General features: G+C 47.2%; 2 protein-coding genes across 2 annotated transcripts; one reads left to right on the forward strand and one right to left on the reverse strand.

The window, feature by feature from the left end:
- Window positions 1-6,445: 6,445 nt before the first annotated feature.
- Window positions 6,446-9,454, reverse strand: LOC123409579 (serine/arginine-rich SC35-like splicing factor SCL30). The gene is made up of 7 exons (XM_045102443.1): window positions 9,231-9,454; window positions 8,563-8,715; window positions 8,367-8,444; window positions 7,228-7,392; window positions 7,114-7,154; window positions 6,738-6,804; window positions 6,446-6,620 (listed from the first exon to the last, which is right to left on the reverse strand). The coding sequence occupies exons 1-7, from the start codon at window positions 9,452-9,454 to the stop codon at window positions 6,446-6,448; spliced, it is 903 nt and encodes a 300-aa protein (XP_044958378.1).
- Window positions 9,455-9,858: 404 nt separating this feature from the next.
- On the forward strand, window positions 9,859-13,797 carry LOC123407403 (serine/arginine-rich splicing factor SR45a-like). Its single transcript, XM_045100524.1, has 7 exons — window positions 9,859-10,022; window positions 10,116-10,135; window positions 11,234-11,383; window positions 12,052-12,160; window positions 12,241-12,390; window positions 12,928-12,973; window positions 13,144-13,797. Exons 1-7 carry the CDS (start codon window positions 10,020-10,022, stop codon window positions 13,503-13,505), a joined length of 840 nt encoding a protein of 279 aa, XP_044956459.1. The 5' UTR covers window positions 9,859-10,019; the 3' UTR covers window positions 13,506-13,797.
- Window positions 13,798-18,021: the final 4,224 nt, after the last annotated feature.

Here is an 18,021-nt window from a genome sequence, read left to right on the forward strand (position 1 = left end):
GGGGGAAGACCGGAGAAGAGGCCCATGGCGGTGACCGAGGGGCAGATCTGGCTGGCCGACTGGCCGTCCATCTCCGAACAATAGGGCCGAAACCCGCGGAAGGGTGGTTCTTTTGTTGGGCCTTGGAACAACGAGGACTTTTGGTTGGGCCTGGTCCGCTGCTAACCAGATGACTTACTTCCCTTATCTCGAAAAAAAAAACTTACTTCCGTGGGTGTCTCAAACAAACAAACAAAAAAGATGACTTCCCTGAGGCAATGCCTGCTAGTTACCGTGGTAAATCCTACTCCATTTTGACACTACAATAGTGCAAAAAAAAAAAAAAAATGCACAACGCTCGTGTCGTCTCCCCCGCGGGCGACACAGGTGAAACCCTAGCTGCCCCTCCTACTCCCCTCCCCTCGCCGTCGCCGGCAAGCGCCGTCGGGCAAAGCCCGCGCGACGTCAGTGGCGGCGGGGCCTTCCCTTTCTCTCGCGAGGCAGGACAGCGCAGGGCTGGTCGGCTGAGGAGAGGTGGCGGTGTGACGGCTGCGGCGATCGCGGATGCCGCGGCGGGCGGGCGTGGCGAGGGGGGCTGGCGAGGCGCGGCAACTGGGCGCGCTGAGCGGCATCGTGGGCAGCTGCGATTGGCGGGAGCGGAGAGCGGCGTCGGACCCCTTGACGATGATGCCATCGTTGTGGGCGGTTGCACGAGGACGCGGGTGCACGGGATTCCCGCGGGGGGTGGTCCGTTGGCTTGGTGTAGCCGGATGTGGCAGGCCGTTGATGGCCGGATCTGGCGCCATGGTGGCTGGGGGCCGGAGGTGGTTCGGCCAGCGGTTTTTGCTTTCAGCGGGTGCGAGGGGGCTCCACATCGGGTTTGCGGTCCGCGGTGGCGTGGACTTGGCACGACGCCACCGCTGGTGCTCTGGCGAGTTCTATGAGGTGCAGCAGGTGGCATCTGCTCCTCCGGTCTGGTGGTAGTGTGTCGGAGATGCTGTCCCCGACATACGTGTTTGGTTCCTCGACGAAAGTCATGCTCAACTTCGGTCTGAGCGGATGGCGAATGATGCCCTTGGGTATGACTTTTCCTTGTTGGAGGCGTCATTGAGGGGGTCCGACATCTCTCCTGGCTCCATGTTCTTGTCTCCTGGTGAAAACCGTATGCAATGATGGCGCCCATGGTGTCATTACTTCATTGGAAGCATTGTTTGGGAGCAAAACCTGGTGATGGAGCACTTGGTTGGTGGTGGTGCGGTGGTTTTTGGAGCACGCAACGTTTTGGAGTGCGTGGAGTCTTTGGTGGTGCTTTTCGTTTGGAGCAGGTTGCTTTGGTCGACGAGGAGAGCAACAGGAGCATCCTTCACTTGCAATTAGTGTCGGGCGAGCTATGTCGGCTTGGCTCATGAGATTGGTGGGCCATATGTTTTCGCTCTTTTGGACCTATTGTTCCTCTTCGATGTCCTCGAGGTCCGCGGATATGCTCGTGGCTGCCCGGTATAATGCGGCGGTTGTCGGTGTGCACTCTCGTAGTAGTGAAGGCGCTTGAGTGCCCGACCGGGTGTGTTGTTGGGTTTTGCCTTCCGGCGTCTTGTATGTTCCGTGGTGCTCTAGGTCTAGTCTAGCGGCGTTGCTATGGTTTTTGCCGGTTTTCCGCAATTAACTGAGCAGTCTGTTTTCTTCTTCTTTTTTAGCACATGCCTTTATGCGGCGCAATTCCTTTTTTGAAGATGTTTTTGTAATGCCTTCTTCAAATCAATGAATTTGACAGCTCTCCTGCCGAGATTTTAGAAAAATACAATAATGCAAAAAACATTTTTATGTTATGAGATGGAGCAAGTAACTTTTATTTTCTTTGAGAAATGTGGCGACCATAGACATGTTTATACCGTAGAAAAAGTTGACCCAAACAAATAGGCCAAATGTGCCGACGCATAGGGGGTTGAAAAAGAAGTTAACTTGGACCGTGTTTTAGTTCAAAAAATAGGCCAGATGAAAGGTTGAAAAAGCCGTGTTTTAGTTCAAAAAATAGGCCAGATGAAAGGTTGAAAAAGGGTCCGAATTGAACCCCAAAAACGAAATTGCACGTTCAGTCTCAACTAGTTGAGCGCCCGTGCGTTGTCACGGGACAACAAACTTATGTTGCTTACTGTTATTTCTAGCCGTCGAGTCCGACCCAACCTTATCAGTTGTCTCGCCGCCATCGTAATAAATCCTTGTCCCTCGTCGTCGTCAACCAATGGAACATGGGTTCTATCATCCTAGCAACCCCTCCATTACAATCCCTCCACTGAAAGCGTCCATCACATAAAATATCATCATATACTTTCATGTCCTATACAGTGTATCACTAAAACAAAATATATGCGACTCGTACATAAATTTCAGTTGAACATAAACAAGTCAATAATAATTTATACCGATACGTTCTTGATCAAAACTCATACTAAGTTAAAGTATATTGGCCCCCAAATAAATGCTCAACATTGTTGTGTAACTATAAATTTAGACAGAGATGCACGTGCAACTCTATGAAACATCACAAAAAGCGTGTGTCATCTTCTTTACTCTTTATTCCTATCGTATTCATGGGTATTGCTGATTGCTCTATTTTCTGAAGGCGCAGAACAGAAGGTTGGCTCTGTCTTCTGAACCTGAGTGTGCAGCAGAGGTTTCTATGTAGGACAATGTTAGTGAGTGCAGTGAACCAACATGTGCACAGATAATTCTTTTAAAAAATACTTGCACATAGAATAATCTGAAACTGAACTGTCGCTAGCTCATCACATGAATATTATTGTAAGATACCTTCTTGAAGCTTTTTTTGGCTTGTAACTATATATAATCTGTAGATTGTAAAACTTATTTAGGTTCAGCACTGAAGGTCAATAACAGGAGGGGAAACTAAGTTTATGCGGTAAGAAACAATGTTGTATATGCTTCAACATATGTGCTTGTTACAATGTTGTTTAATGTTGTTGGACTGAAATTTCTAGTTTAGTCTACTGGCCTTTCTCTGTATGTTTAGGTGAACGACTAATCATCTTTTATTACTCATTCTCAACATTTTTGATGTGATCTTTCCCTGTGTGGCTGTGTAAATTAATTTGATGGATGATATCATAGAGTTCATTGCATTCAATGACGTAACCTTGCACTTCTCTCTTTAAAATATCTGCCAGTGACCATCGGCTATGAATATAGGTGGCCACATAATTATTTGTACTTTGAGATGTGAGTGCAATCATTTTAAAACAATAATAATTACTATGTAGCCAAGTTGTCTTTTAATCATTTGAAATATCTGCCAGTGACCATCTTGTCATCTTGTAAACACTTTGTTCTGATGATCCTACATGGCTAAACACAGAATTCAACTCCATCGGAAGAGAGCCTACATGGCTAAAAACAGAATTCAACACTTTGTGGGACTCGCCTTGCACCTTTCAGGGGCTTCTTACAGGTTCATTTTGTCTTTTCCTTCTTGTTTCTCCCACAGTATTCTTCAAGCTTTTCACTCTTTAGCGTGCTAGTATGTATATCGAATCCATTTGCCATTGGCAGGAAAGATTAGCTCTAAAAGAGACTGGTGTGGAACTGGACCGTGCCATCCAGTTCTTCGGGTGCAGAAACTGCCAGATGGTATGAATGAGCACATCCCAAGTTTTGCATGCTGTAAAGGGTGATCATTAAGACTTTAAGTCAAGTTCAGAATAAGAAAAGTGACATTTAGAGGCATGTTAACTAACATCTTAGGGAGCATTTTGAAGCAGAGGAAATATCATGGCAACTCAATTGACATGGTTCTTGATAATTCTACAGTCTTCATGGTTGACCACCTATATGAAATATTTTATACATGATAGCAAGTTAACATATATAAAATAACAACAAGAACAATAAAAATAATATAACTTGGAAAAAGAAAATTAATCAAACTTCAATAGCATGACTCTATGCGTGGACTACAGCTCCAATTTTAGTGAACCTCTTTGAAAAGTGAAAAGTGCTCTTTCTAAGACAACATGAAAACTCAAGAATCCAAATGAAAGTAATGTCGCATCATATGAGCAGATGGGTACTTCGGACAACAACATAGTTCTTGAAAAACCAATGGTGAGTACCTTGTTATATGAAATAAAATAATAAGTCGCGAATGTTTGAAATCAAGGCCTAAAAGTTGCAAGGAGAAGAAACATTTGTAAAATTGTATCGTCATATATGCACACAATACTCAGATTTATTTTCTTTTTCTTAAATGACTTACTAAACAGAGACACCAATCGTCTTAAACGTGACAGATCTTAGTATGAAGCTTGACACTACTAATGCAGATAGGATTTCTATGCTTACCCTCGCAAGGATTGGAACGGAGCAGTGACGCGCTCATGTTGTTGGATAGGTCGTGGACGACCTGTGACTCCTGGGCATCGGGGCCACCTAGCCCAGCCGCCACCGCCTCGTTGTGCGACGGGTAAGGAATGGTTCCATCGGTCGCTCTGGTGCACTACTGAAATTCTTAGGCCTTGTACAATGCCTAGTGCTTGTATGAATATTCTTGAGCTTGCTACGTACGGTGTTCTTGTAGAACTCAGAGGAAGTAAGGTTTTCAAAAAACCACATTACTCAAGTGAGAAATGAACACATAAATATTCTTGAGCTTGCTACGTACAGTGTTCAGCACTTAGCTTCTTCGGTTCAGTCAATCAAGTTTTAAGAAATGCCAGTGTAATTCTTTTTTGGGAAAACGCCAAGGTAATTAGATAATCAAACCAAAAAAATTATACAATGATCAATTATATATCCTTTGAATTTATAACCTTATTTATATACTACAGGTTGATTTATGTGGCAACAAACTATTTTGAAGTGATGGGGTTACATTATCATATAGGTTCAACACAGTTGCATGCTATTAATTATAGATATGTCATTACTAAATCGAATGTCTTGGTATTTTTAATAGCCGATACCATGTTTTTGTAAAGACATGATTTAACTGAAATGTATTGCTATAAACAATAATATACAGAACATGTACTTTTAGTACATTGTCTCATAGTCACTGTGAATTCTAAATGTCTAGCTACTATGATGTTTCTTCGTGCAGTAATCGAGATACCTTCGGATGCCAGCCTTGTTGATACTGTTGAGACATTATCCAAAAATAAAATTTTGAGTGCACCCATAAGAAACGTCGATGCTGCAGAGGATGCCACTTGATAGACAAACACCTCAAGAACACTGCAGTGAATATTTAAGGGCATGAACACTGGTGGCGAAAAAAGACAGGTGCCCCATCAAACACATAGGATTGGAAGGATTGAGGCTATTGTTCAGTCCAATGGTGGCTATGTGGTGCTGCCTCACAGCCGTCATCCACTGTCCTCATATGTTCATCTTTTTCATTCTTTCTCCCTTTCTTTTTCTCTCCTTCCTTACTTTTTCCTACTTTTTCCATTGAAGAACCAGCCTCCTCTGCAAGCTTCACCTGGCGCATGCAAGCAGCGGTCCTCCTGCCAGAGTGGCATCCGAGCCTAGTTGGCCTATGAAGCATCACCTTTGGGGCTACCCATTGGGCATGCTCTAAGTGCAGTACTGTACGGAGCCAAAGTTGCTTCCGTGCCTCTTTGTAAGCACTTGTGCTAAGCAGTCTGATGAAAAAAAAACCAGATTATTTTTTTATTGAAGCACCCCTTATGTGAATGAGGCAGTGCAGAAGCACAATCTACTGGGAGAATATAGGAAGATAAGGTTACCTAGGCCATGGTCGGTTGCTGTTGCCGCTGCACCGCCATGCTCATTACCCTCCCCGCATTGAGCACCTCCTGGACTGGGTGAACAATAAATGAGATGGCAAGCGACTCTGATCTAGATCGAGGTTGTCGTATGTGAGGAAGGTCGCTCCAGGTCTCGGTAGACGGGGAAGGTCGATTGGATGACGACGACGGCTGGGTGAAATTGTCGAGGAGGAGATGCCGTTGATGGCTCCGTTGAGAAGGCAAGTGGATTTGGGACATGTCCCTCTCGATGTAGAATGGAACCGGGGCAGGTGTTGACGACCAGAAAGGTAGAGCCCATGGGTGAGAGGAGAGAAGGGGGCGTTAGTATTTCGCCTTGCCGAGTCGGCGGCGAAGGAAGAGGTCGGCTGCGGCGATTCCTTTGGAGGAGACGCGGGATCGGGAGCAAGGGTTGGGGGAGACGAGGGATTCGGGGATGAGGGTGGGACGTGGGTACGTGGGTTTTCTTCTCGTTCTTTTTTCCTGTCGTCCGTGGAGGTGTGGATAGGAATTTATTTTTCTTCCGTGAGAAACTTGACGAGCGGGGAGGGGAAGTGCTAGCGGTACTAAGGGTTTTTTATTGAACTAATCGGCTGGTTTATCGTCTGGTTTATGGAGGGATTGAAAAAAAATCGATGGAATGGTGGAAAGGCTAGCGGTAGTGCTTTTCACAGTAAAAATAGAACTTACTTTCCATTAGTATCAGCATCACGCTCGCCGCCACCTCTACCAGCAGGAAAATAGGATCTCCGCTCGTCTTCTTCATGTCCCTTTGGCAGACGCCTAGGAGACTGTGTGTGATGTGATCTTGGTGGGGAAGCAGAGTAATCATCTCGCCGTCTTGGAGCAGGAGAGTATGACCTTTTAAATAATATAATCAAATATTTAGAAGAGAGTTGATGGATTCATGAACGATATGGGAGTAGCTTTAGGAATGTCATATGACAAGTGAAACTACATGACCTACTGTTGCCCTACCTTGACCTTGACCGAGGACGGCCACGATAGCGAGGAGAGTAGGAGCGTGAACGGGATCGGGACCTCCCTGAAATTTGTGAGGCCGTAAATAATTTGGTAACTTATACTGCAGCAAAAATAATTCGATACATAATTTGAAATACTCAAAACACAGTAAACTGCAGAATAAAGCTTTCAGAATTCAAGATTTGTGAGGCCGCAAAAGGTCAAAAAATTCTATCCCAAAGCAAAGTCTAAAATGGGATAAACAGTCTAATAGAAAGCATGAATGAAGCTTTCAGAATTCAAGATTAGCATTTCAGAGTACGCAGGACTGCAAATCATACAACATTAATGATTCCACTTCCAAAAAAATTACAATGACATAAGAAAGTACCATAACGAGAATTACGCCTTTCAGGTTCACCAGAATACCCCCTGCAAAGCAACCAGTGCAAATGAGCACATAACATGAGATAAGGAAGAACTTCACAATAATGGAATAGCATACCTGACTCCCGCTCTATTACGCATATCATCTGGCCTTTTCCGTGACTCGGCAGCAACAACAACAGTTATCTCTCGGTCAAAAAATAATGTGCGGTTCAAGTGATATTGTGCATCAAATGCATCATAAGGGTCAACAAACTCCACAAATGCAAACCCTTGGGGCTCCCTGCATATAATGATTCATTAGAAAAGGTAGGATAATATGGAAATTAATGGGATAAAAGACAAAAAAGAGGGCATGAAGTATTCATAAAGAATGTGTGTGCCTCTCATGTTACCATCATCACAGTTCAAATACAGTGTGCCCTCTATGATTCTTGACGAAGCACAGTCAACAACTTACACACATTTTCCATCAAACGTGAAGCAAGTGTTGCAAAACACAGCTATGTCCAGGTCCTAGTATCCAAGTTTCTTGTACAAATTTCTTGTATAATGACTAAGTACGGTGATCCTCATAAAGAGTATCTTCGTAAAATCATTCGCTTCAAGTCCTCAATGTTTGAAAAGTCTCAAAAGTACTTGAAATGAACTTCGCTTCATTTAATCTTCTCATGGACTACCCAATACAACTCTCTTATCTTCTCTTCACGAAACTAATTTTCTCAAAACAAATCTTTGTCTTCATAAAAGAACTTCTTCATTGGGACAAGGCTCTATCTTGCCAAGCAAATTAATTGTTAGGAATATAACAAAAATATTCTTCAACAAATCAAGGGACTTTACTTACATCAAACCGATACAATCCTGGCAACAATTTCAGAAAATAAACTATCATAGGACATGGGTGAATACGTAAGACAAGGTAGCATAAGCATTTCCAGATTAGTTAATCACACATTTTAATGACAAGAATTAATCAGTGAAGCACATGAGCAGACTACAATGACTGGAGCATTTTCATTGAGCCTAAACGCTAATGCACAAACATGGTTGCAAACCGACATCACACCAATCTGAAAGACATGCTCACAACATCTCTTCATCATAAAAATGGCTGGGAATTATACCAAGCTTATGCAACAACCATGTAGATAAGCGTACAAAGTCCTCTTTTTTATATTTCATATTATCATTGGAAAACAAGGCCAAAAGTTGTTTGCCAATTGTAAATAAATTATGCGAATACATAAAACCTACCTGGTGTAATAATCCTTTGGCAGGTACACATCCCGAACAGGACCAAACCTTTCAAAAGGAACTCTAAGATCCTCCGGCCTGCCATAGTTAAGAAAACAAAACCAAGGTCAATACCCTTGCAAAGTGAAATATTCTTCTTTCTTGAAAAAGCAGGTCATCAAGAAAGCCGTATGTATTCATGCCACAGTTTTTCTACCTGCAGCTTAATGGGATGTTGCGGACCAAGAGGCTTCCTGAACCCTGCTCCCTCCGTCCTCCATATCCCCTCCTTGGGGGACTTCTACCTCCTCCACCATATCCCCTCCTTGGGGGGCTCCGGTACTGGGGGTTGTACCTCCTAATTGCTTTGCTGTAATTACATACAGTTAAAAGATGTTAGGTGTTGGATGCTATGGCATGAAGAGTCGTAGATTGCAAACACCGAAGAAGGTAATGATGTAATATTATAGTTTGTTTGGTCGCACCACAAAAAGCACATGGATTTTCTTGATTAAGACAAAGCAAAATCTGCAAGAGGTTGAAAGTTTCCCGTGGACTTGCAGGCAAGCTAGCGCATAGGAAACTTTTCTATGATTTCCAATCCCAAGAATCAAACTTCCAGACAATGCAGCATCCACCAACCAACCCGTTGCCACGTCTAGCATGGCTGATTCCTCAGCGTGATGACTCGTGAACAGCGTGGCGAGCCTCTCGCTAATGCAAGATTCGGTGAGACCTTGAGGAGCCAAAACTGAGGACCGCGGCGGACGTTAAGGGCTTGCCACGGGAGGAACCCGCCGGATACGCCGGGGATCTAGGCCCGCACCGCAGACCTAGGGTTTCTGGCGAAGGCCCGCGCAAGCTCGCGTACACGTAGGAACGAACGCTCTCGCGAGCACGTGGATGCAGGAGGGGAGGCAGGAGAGCACGGTACCTGCCGGGGTGAGTCCAGTGATCGCCGCGAGGTTCCGCCGCAGCCGCCGATGCTGCGATTGTGTCAGGGGAAGGAAGGAGAGGGGAGACGTGGGAGGTGGATCGTACGATGTTTTTCTTTCTTTCTTGCGAGGTGGGACCGAGAGGTGGGATCGATCGATGGGAGGTCGAACCATCGCGGAGGTTGAACCATCACGACGGCACATCCTGCTTTAATAGTAGAGATTCCTAATTTTAACCAAGAAAACATTTTCCTTCAAGAAAATCCAGAAAACGGGAGCGTCTGTTACTGCCCAAAATGTAGTAATATGCAGTAGTCACTCACTAGGTAATTGCTGCCAAGAAAACACTTTAGTCCTCCGCGGCTGCCACTGCTGCTTCCTTCTCCCCTTTTCCCCCGAGAGCAGCTCTGTTTATTTTCCCGACAGCATGTTTTTTTTCCCAGAGAGCAGGTCTGTTGCCTGATGGTGCTGGGCCCAGCACCTGTTGGGCCGTTGGGCCTCGGGGGCTCCTCCCACCCCGGCCCGACACCCCACCACACAACAAGATGATACGAAACCCATTCCGGCTCGAGCACGGTCAAGCCAACCCAACCACATCGCGCACCCAGGCCAGGAGCGAGCGAGACGAGCCGCCGCCGAACCCTAGCTAGCCCCTCCCCTCCCCTCCGCCGCGGCCGCCGGAAGCCCCGCCGTCGCCGACGACTCCGTCGCAGCCGTCGTCACCGCCCCGACCCGCGCCATGGTGAGCCCCTCCCCTCCTCCCCGCCGCTGTCGTTCCCGAGGCCCCCGTTGCGGTCGATCTCCGTGCTGACGGCTGCTCCTCTTTCCTTCGCAGGCCGACTCCCCGCGCCGGAGGTAAATGGCGGCGCATGCCTCCTCGGACGCGCTTTCGCTCTCTTCGACGCCCTTCCTCCCCCTCCCCCTCTCTCTGATTCGGTGCCTGGTTTGAATACGTTCCCGTTCGTCGGTCTCCCGCCCGCCCGCTCTGATCCGGGCCAGGTTGTGATGCCGCCATGACCTAGCTTCGGTTTAGCAGGGGGTTACTTGATTTCTGGATGCTGGTAGGCGCAGGGCGACACGGGGAATCAGAGGATGCGGATCCCGTTGTCCGCCTCTTCTTTTCGGGCTCGATTCTACTACTTACTAGTTTGTGAGATTGGCTGCCTGACTGACTAGATGCGTGTTGCGTAGTATGAGATAGCCGCGGATCTAGCTATCTGCCTCTCACCCTCAGCTGGGTTGCAGGCTCTACTTGGTGAGAGTAGGCTTGCTGCCGTCTCTGCGTCTTAGTTGGTTTACGGAGCTCGTGCGGTTTTACTCTTTGTTAGAGCCCCTGATTTGCTTGTACATGTGGATGCACTGTTTCGCCCACCTGACATCTGGTATAGCTCCAGATAGTGCAAGTTTGTGATAACACCATGGTATTAGCCTACTATAGGTTTTCCGATAGGGAGCTTCAGAGTTTAAGTGGCTGCTAATAAACCTGGGTATAACGGTGTGTGAGTGTCTGATTGAGGGTCCAGATCTGAAGCCAGCTCAGCTGGGGAGGTGGGGATGTACACACACACCCATGCTCCTGTGCTAGTTTGTTTCAAATCTAGGTTGACTAGATCTGTCCTATAGAGGCTACAAGAACTAAGAGGATTTACGTGATGCTGATGCTGATGGATGAACAGGTTATCTTTATTTTGTTCGCTCAGTGTTTCATTAGGCAAGCGAGTTCATTGGACACTGAAAATAATGTTTGATTCCCGAGGACCATTTTATAAGCAGTTCATATTGTTATCTTTAATAAACTTGTAAAGTTACACCAAGGTTATGGCTGTGCTCTGCTATCTATCCTGTGTGCTATGTTCTCTTTGGCCAATCATCATGCACATTCTATAAGCAAATGTCAGGGAAGAAAATATCTTCATTATAATTAGTTAACAGTCTAGTGATAATTTCTTCCAGGTACACGAGGCCCTCAAGGTCCCCGTCACCTTATAAGGGACGCCAAAAGCAAATGTCAAGGTCAAGATCACCTGTAGCCCAATCCCAGTCTAGATCTCCATCACCTGATCCTAGATCTCAGGCAAGGTCAAGATCTCGAAGCCCTGCGAGGTGTGGACTCTTTGTTCCACGTTTTTTTTTTTGCTAATACTGCATCTACTCCATATGCTCTTCGTATTCTGTTTCTTACATCTAAAACTAAATGAAAGATTAACATGTATTCTTGCAATATCATGTACAACATGTTTGTGCTGTTGAGAGTTGTGTTCATAATAGCTAAATTTATGTTAATAGCTTGTACACTCGTGCCATAAATTCCATATAATGTTTTGTAGGATGAAAGTATGTATAAAATGGTTATAAAATTTGGTCATCCTATTATAATAGCTTATATTGTGTGTTTAGTTGAATCACTTGCTATTAGTTGTACACAATAGTTGTCATAGTTAGGCGTCATATACTCATATTATAATATCTGTGTAAGAAATGCAATCTAAGATTGTAATTGCTCCTTTGATGGGAAAGTGGAATTCTGTCCATGGAAAACGAAGTAGTTTATGGTGTGGTAATGTATAAACTTTCTGAAACGCTTAAGATAAAGGGAACACAAGATATTTTTACAGATTTTCTTGAATGGGGCATATGCTTCAAAATACTGAGTTGAACGACCAACACTTTAACATTTCACTTGAAACATCAGAAGCAGTAATTCATCATATGTTATTTGTACATGCTCATCATATGTTATTTGTACATGCTTAATCTTTTTCATTCTCCAGGGAACGGGAGCCTGAAGCTGTTAATCATGGAAATACTCTGTACATCACTGGACTTTCTTCTAGGGTGACTGATAAAGAACTTAGAGAGTACTTCAATAAGGAAGGAAAGGTTAGTTACTTGGCTTCGTGTATGTTTGCAGATTTGTTGTTCCTTTGATGTACAAAGTTGTGACATCCCCTCTTTGTCAGGTGGTTTCTTGTCATGTTGTTCTTGAACCCCATACACGTGTTTCTCGTGGATTTGCTTTCATCACCATGGACACTGTTGAAGATGCTGAACGCTGCATCAAGTACCTTAACCAGTCAGAACTGCTAGGCAGAAACATCACAGTTGAAAAGGTAATTGTTTGCGCATCCACATGGGTTGTCGTCTTGTTGGTTCAGATGTATCGATCCTTGTTATTCATGTGTGTTGACCTGGAGGTTTTTTGGTGGTTATTCAGAAGACATTGTGCATTGTGCAAGCTATGTGCCAGCAATCAAGATGCTGAGTTCATCAATTTCAACTTTAGCTCATACAGCTTGATCAATGGACAGCCCAAAGGGTTACTATGGAACACGAGATTCACAACAACTAAACGTAGCAAATTTTCAACTAAACCTGAGCATTCACCTTCAACTCCCCATCAACTAATCAACGGGCATTTCCAACACTTTAGTCAAGATGTCTGGTGACATATGCATAGCAATGTTGGATGTCTGCTAGTTGGAGTTTGTGCTCTTCATTAAGTATTTCCTCCTTGGTCCCTTAATGCAGGGTGTATATCCGCCGTAAGGGAAACTCATAATTTCCTACACAATCCAGCATGATACTTCTATTTTCCTATCTTAGCTTTCAACCTGATATTGTACTGATTGTTGTTTCAATTATTTCAGTCACGCAGAGGCCGCCCTAGGACACCAACTCCTGGAAGCTACCTAGGTATTAAAAGCAGCTGAAGCTTGTGGTCTAGCTCTTTAATCTTTGCTAATTGTTTGTATCGTATCTCAGTGCTCTTTTCTATTTCTGCATGTTCTTACTGTATGTACATATGATGTGCATATGCTTGGTTAATTACAGCTTATGGTTTACTTGCAATTTTCCTTGGTCAGGCCACCGCTATGAGCGTAGAGAGATGCAGCGTGGTGGTAGATTCCGCCGAGGAGGCTATGGTGGTCGTGACGATTATTACGGCAACAGCTATCGCAGGTCTCCGCCTCCCATGTACCGAGACTACAGGGACACCCGGGACTACCCTCCCTACAGGGACACCCGCGACTACTCCCCACCCCATAGGGATGCCCGAGACTACTATGATGGCAGGGGTGGCCGGGGCTACTCCCCCCACAGGTCTCCCCCTCCTTATGGTGGCAGAGCAAGGAGGGAGCGGTCTAGGTCGTTGCCGTATTCCCCATACCGGATGCCTGAAAGGGGCTATGGCCGCCGTGCCGGTGGTGGTGGCTATGACAGGTAAAGGGTGGTTGTTTCTTTGCGTCAGCAGAGGCCCTGTGTCAAGTTGGATAACATGCTGCGCGTGACGGGCCTCCCCTTATGTTAGATTATGTGTAAGCTGTACTGTCATGGCCTCCCATTATATGCTAGATTATGTATAAGGTGTACTGTACTGTCTTGGAACGATATATTCGTGGATTATGCGAATGTTGTACTTCCACCTAGTTTTTAACTTGACCATGAGACATGTTCGTTCTATTTGGATTCATCCTTTTAACTATTCAAAATCATGTTGCTCTGCTTCATGGCCTGAATATCCATCGTGAATTCCCGGCAGCATGGTGCTAAGTTTGATGAATGTGTGAATTCCCGGCAGCATGGTGCTAAGTTTGATGAATGTCTGGTGCTGGTAGCGTGTGAGAATGCGTTGTAGGTGAATACTCACAACATATGACAAACATATGTCATAGGTAGGCTAAAGTCGGTGAGAACCGAATGGACAAAGGAGGACGCTGGGAACGACAAAGGAGGATGCTCGGAACGAGGTTGGTACAAGTATGGAACGCACGATGTATCCAGATTCAAGGCTCTCCGTAGAGATAAGACCCATAGTTTTGCCGGAGTGTTTGATGTGTATGAATGGATTACAGGTTTGCTACTGGAGCTATGTTGGGAGGAGAAAGAGGGGAGCAGCCGGCTCGTCTCTGCCTCTCTCTATGTGGTTAGTGGGTGTGAAGTGTTGTTCGACCGACCCTCTGCATGGAGGGTGACCGAAGGGTTTTATAGACGAACCCACCGGCCTACAATATGGATAAAGGGTACAAGAGTGGGGCCCGGCTGGCAGTCTCGCCGGCTGACCAGGGGCCCATGAGAGCCTTGTCTTGTCGCTTGAGGGGCCCGTCGGCTGCATGGTCTCGATTGGCAGTGGGACCCGCCGGCTGACCAATGAAGCTCTCGCGTAAGGTTGACGCCGAGCACGCGCTGTACGTCAAGCGTCGTCCAACGAGATTCGTCATGGGCAGGTAGTACGACCGCCTCCACTGTTCCCCACTCCGAGTGCAGTAATGGAGTGGGAGTGCGACGGTCCGACACTATGCTAGGTGATGGATCAGAGCCGGGGTAGGTCAGCGGCGTGGCCGCCGACGCTCGTACCTGCCGGACGCCCCGATCCAGTACCTTTGCAGACGCGTAGCTACCTTTAATCGTAAGGTCTCATCCTGACCTACGATCTGATGTGACTTGTGATCCCCGACCGGTTAGCGTGCTTGGGCAGCCGGCCTGGGCACGGCCGCCTCGTTCCTAGCCGGCTGGCTGGACCAGGCCGGCTCGGAAGAGGTAACCGCCTCGACTCTATCCGGCAGGGGTTGCCTGGCCGGCCAGAGAGACGCCCGCCTCGTCCTCCAGCCGATAGGCGTAGCCTTGCCGGCCAGAAGACTTGGGCCTTAGGAAACTGTATTTGTTCATGTCCTTTGAGCCAGAAATGAAGGAGCAAGCTTGATGAGCCTACCCCGGGGTTATCCCCCCGACAGTAGTCCCCGAAGCTGGAGAGGCCTGCCGCCTGCGGGCGGGCGGCCTCACCGGTTTGATGGTTTGTCTTGGTATTTTTGCCATCATTCGTGACAAGGAGCGCCGGCTCCGAAACCGGCTGGCTTCGAAGCGACGCCTCGGCTTCGTCGTAGGTCGCCCAGAGAGCGCCACGTGCCAGGCCCCGCCTGACGTAATGATGGTGATTACTGGTGACGGGACCGGGCCTGGGCCTTGGGTCCCGCCACAACGCCCCCTCGACCTCCGCGTGAGAGATCCGCTGTGGATTTACTCCGCGACGGTTGGGCTTAGGGAAGCGTTACCGCCCGTAATACACGGGGTTAGTGGGGGTCCCGCGCGCACCGGATCCCCTCCCCACGATGCTTCCTGGGGGTTTAAATGGGATGCCGGGGTTCCGAGGAGGCCATTCGCCCCCCTTCTCGCCTCGCATCCACGCTCTCTTCCTCCCTGAGCCTAGAGAGAAATAGCTCGCCTTCTTCGTCTTCCTCGCCTTCGTCGCCATAAAGCCACCAACCCCTTCGAGTTTCAGCCGCCCGCAGCCATGGCCGACGGCTCTTCCTCGAAAAGGTCCTCGTCGCAGAAGGCTTCGTCGCAGGGAGCCTGGCTGGGTAGCGAGGTCGGCGAAGAGCACATCGAGGCACTCCGCCATCACCGGCTGCTGCCCCCAGCCTCCCAGGTGCTGGTGCGACTCCCCGGCGCCGAGACCGCTCCCACACCCGCCGTGGGAGAGGTCGTGGTCTTTGAAAGTGCATGATATGCCCTTAATCGTCTTTTCGTGTTAATGACAACACATACATAGGAAACTAATCATATTTGTTGAGTGTATCTCACGACGACAAGTACTTTAAGTAGACTGAGATTTATGTGCCAAAGGTTGTGTGAAAATATTGGTGATTTATATTTCGAGAAGGCTCGGGATTAAGAAGAGATGATGTAGAGTAGTCTTTTGAGTTTACTGTTATTGAGTATAGGGATCCCGCACTATTAAGAGGGGATCACAGGCTTTGCGATAAACTTGCTCATACCACATCTCTACTATCATACCAAACACCACATACCATCCACTCCTTCAAATCAATACATGTCCAATTTCCTCAGACATCCGGCTCCCTCCGGACGTCCGAGGGCCGGACGTCCGGCTGGCTTCGGAAATCCGCAGCCAGGCACCAGAAGTTTGTGAGGCTTATAACTCGGAAATCCGGCTCCCTCCGGACGTCCGAGGGCCGGACGTCCGGCCAAGCTGCGGAAATCCGGAAGTCTACACCAGTAGAATGTGTGCTCTATATCTCGGAAATCCGGCTCCCTCCGGACGTTCGAGCGCCGGACGTCCGACCCCCATCGGAAATCCGGAAGCCACCGCCAGTAGAAATTGTGCTGTATAATACGGATTTCCGGCCCACTCCGAATGTCCGTACGCTGATGAATTCAAATATGTTCAGGCGCATCTACAGGCCTCGGATGACCGACCCCTGTCGGACGTCCGGTCGCTGATGAATTCAGAAGAGTTCCAGTCGTGCCTACAGGTCTCGGACGACCGACCCCTGTCGGACGTCCGGCCCCTCACGGACGCCCGGACTTCCGGCAAGTGTCGGACGTACGGACCCTGTGTGACTTATTGCACCTCCAACGACTGGATTTCATTCCACACTATAAATACTCTTCTCCCATCTCGTGAAAGGGTGTTCAACACAGCTAAGATACACCCAAGAACACCTTTCCTCTCACTCACTCTTGTCTACACCAAATCCTAGATCCCAAGAGCATTTGTGAGTCCTTTTGAGTGTTGTTCCAATCAAAAGATAGATCCTATCCCTCTCCTCCTTCCCACCAAAGTGATTTGTGATTTGAGCAAGTTTTGAGCAATCCCCGTGATCTTGTTACTCTTGGAGGTTGGAGACTCCTAGGCGGTAGGAGTCTTCGGAGAGGAATCAAACCACTGTGATATCCCCCGGAAAGTTTGTGAAGGTTTGGAAGCCACCTCAAGGCTTACCACTAGTGGTTGAGAAACGCCTTCGTGGAGTTATCTCAAAGGGAGAATAGGGTGAGCCTTCGTGGCGTTGGTGTGCCTTCGTGGTAACATCCGCCCCTCTAACGGTGACGTAGCTTCCCTCCAAGGAAGTGAACATCGGGATACATCCTTGTCTCTCTCGGAGTTTCGGTTATTCCTAACCCTAACTCTCTACTTGTGTTAATCCTTATTACATACTTGTATTTGATTATTGTTTACCGCTTGCCTTGCTTCACCCCTAATAGCTTACTCTTTGTCATAGCAATTATTAGGCTTACTCTCATATTCCGCACTTTAGCCTAAAATTGCTAAGTAATTATTAAAATTTGGATTTGTACCTATTCACCCCCCTCTAGGTCCATCTCGATCCTTTTCAATTGGTATCAGAGCCTCGTGCTCTATTTGTGTGGCTTAACCGCCCTAGAGCGAGATGGACGTGGATCCAGCTACGGTAGCTCCAGTGCAGAGGGACGGGACTTCCGCGGAAGTCAAGTCTTTCACCTCTGAGGACCTGGAACGGGCCCTTGCCAAGCAAAAAGAGGAGCATGATGCTTCTCTTGAGGGCATAATTCAAATGAGACTAGCATCACTAACCACGGGGACAACCACGTCCCCGAGGGCCTCAGGGCCCCACGTGCACGGTACCTCATTTGGCCAACCTCCTCCGGAGAGGAACCAAACCAGTGTTCCATGGCTCTATGCTAGATCTCAAATTGAGAAACCTAAGTACAATCCTGGAGGAAAACCTCCCTTGCTTGATGACAATTCCGATTTTGCTTTGTGGAGAGTTGGTATGCAGGATCATCTTAGGTACGTCAATGATGAGATGCTGGACATCCTCGAGCATGGGTACAATCCTGTTGATCCAAGATGCCTCACGCCCAAAGAAACTTATGACAGGCATCTCAATGACACTGCGATCATGTGCATAAGAAAAGGAATGAATGACAAGCAACGAAGACCTCACATTCACATCACAAGTGCC

Source organism: Hordeum vulgare, chromosome 7H, assembly GCF_904849725.1.
Source record: "Hordeum vulgare subsp. vulgare chromosome 7H, MorexV3_pseudomolecules_assembly, whole genome shotgun sequence".
Classification (NCBI taxonomy): domain Eukaryota; kingdom Viridiplantae; phylum Streptophyta; class Magnoliopsida; order Poales; family Poaceae; genus Hordeum; species Hordeum vulgare.

Excerpts from the sequence above, each read along its gene's own strand:
- LOC123409579 (XM_045102443.1), bottom strand. The coding sequence starts at position 9,454 with ATGGTTCGACCTCCCATCGATCGATCCCACCTCTCGGTCCCACCTCGC. Across the intron at positions 7,393-8,366 it reads CCAAAGGATTATTACACCAG|GGAGCCCCAAGGGTTTGCAT; the intron begins GTAGGTTTTATG and ends CATTATATGCAG. Across the intron at positions 7,155-7,227 it reads CGTAATAGAGCGGGAGTCAG|GGGGTATTCTGGTGAACCTG; the intron begins GTATGCTATTCC and ends GTTGCTTTGCAG.
- LOC123407403 (XM_045100524.1), top strand. Across the intron at positions 11,384-12,051 it reads AGATCTCGAAGCCCTGCGAG|GGAACGGGAGCCTGAAGCTG; the intron begins GTGTGGACTCTT and ends TTCATTCTCCAG. Across the intron at positions 12,974-13,143 it reads AACTCCTGGAAGCTACCTAG|GCCACCGCTATGAGCGTAGA; the intron begins GTATTAAAAGCA and ends TTCCTTGGTCAG.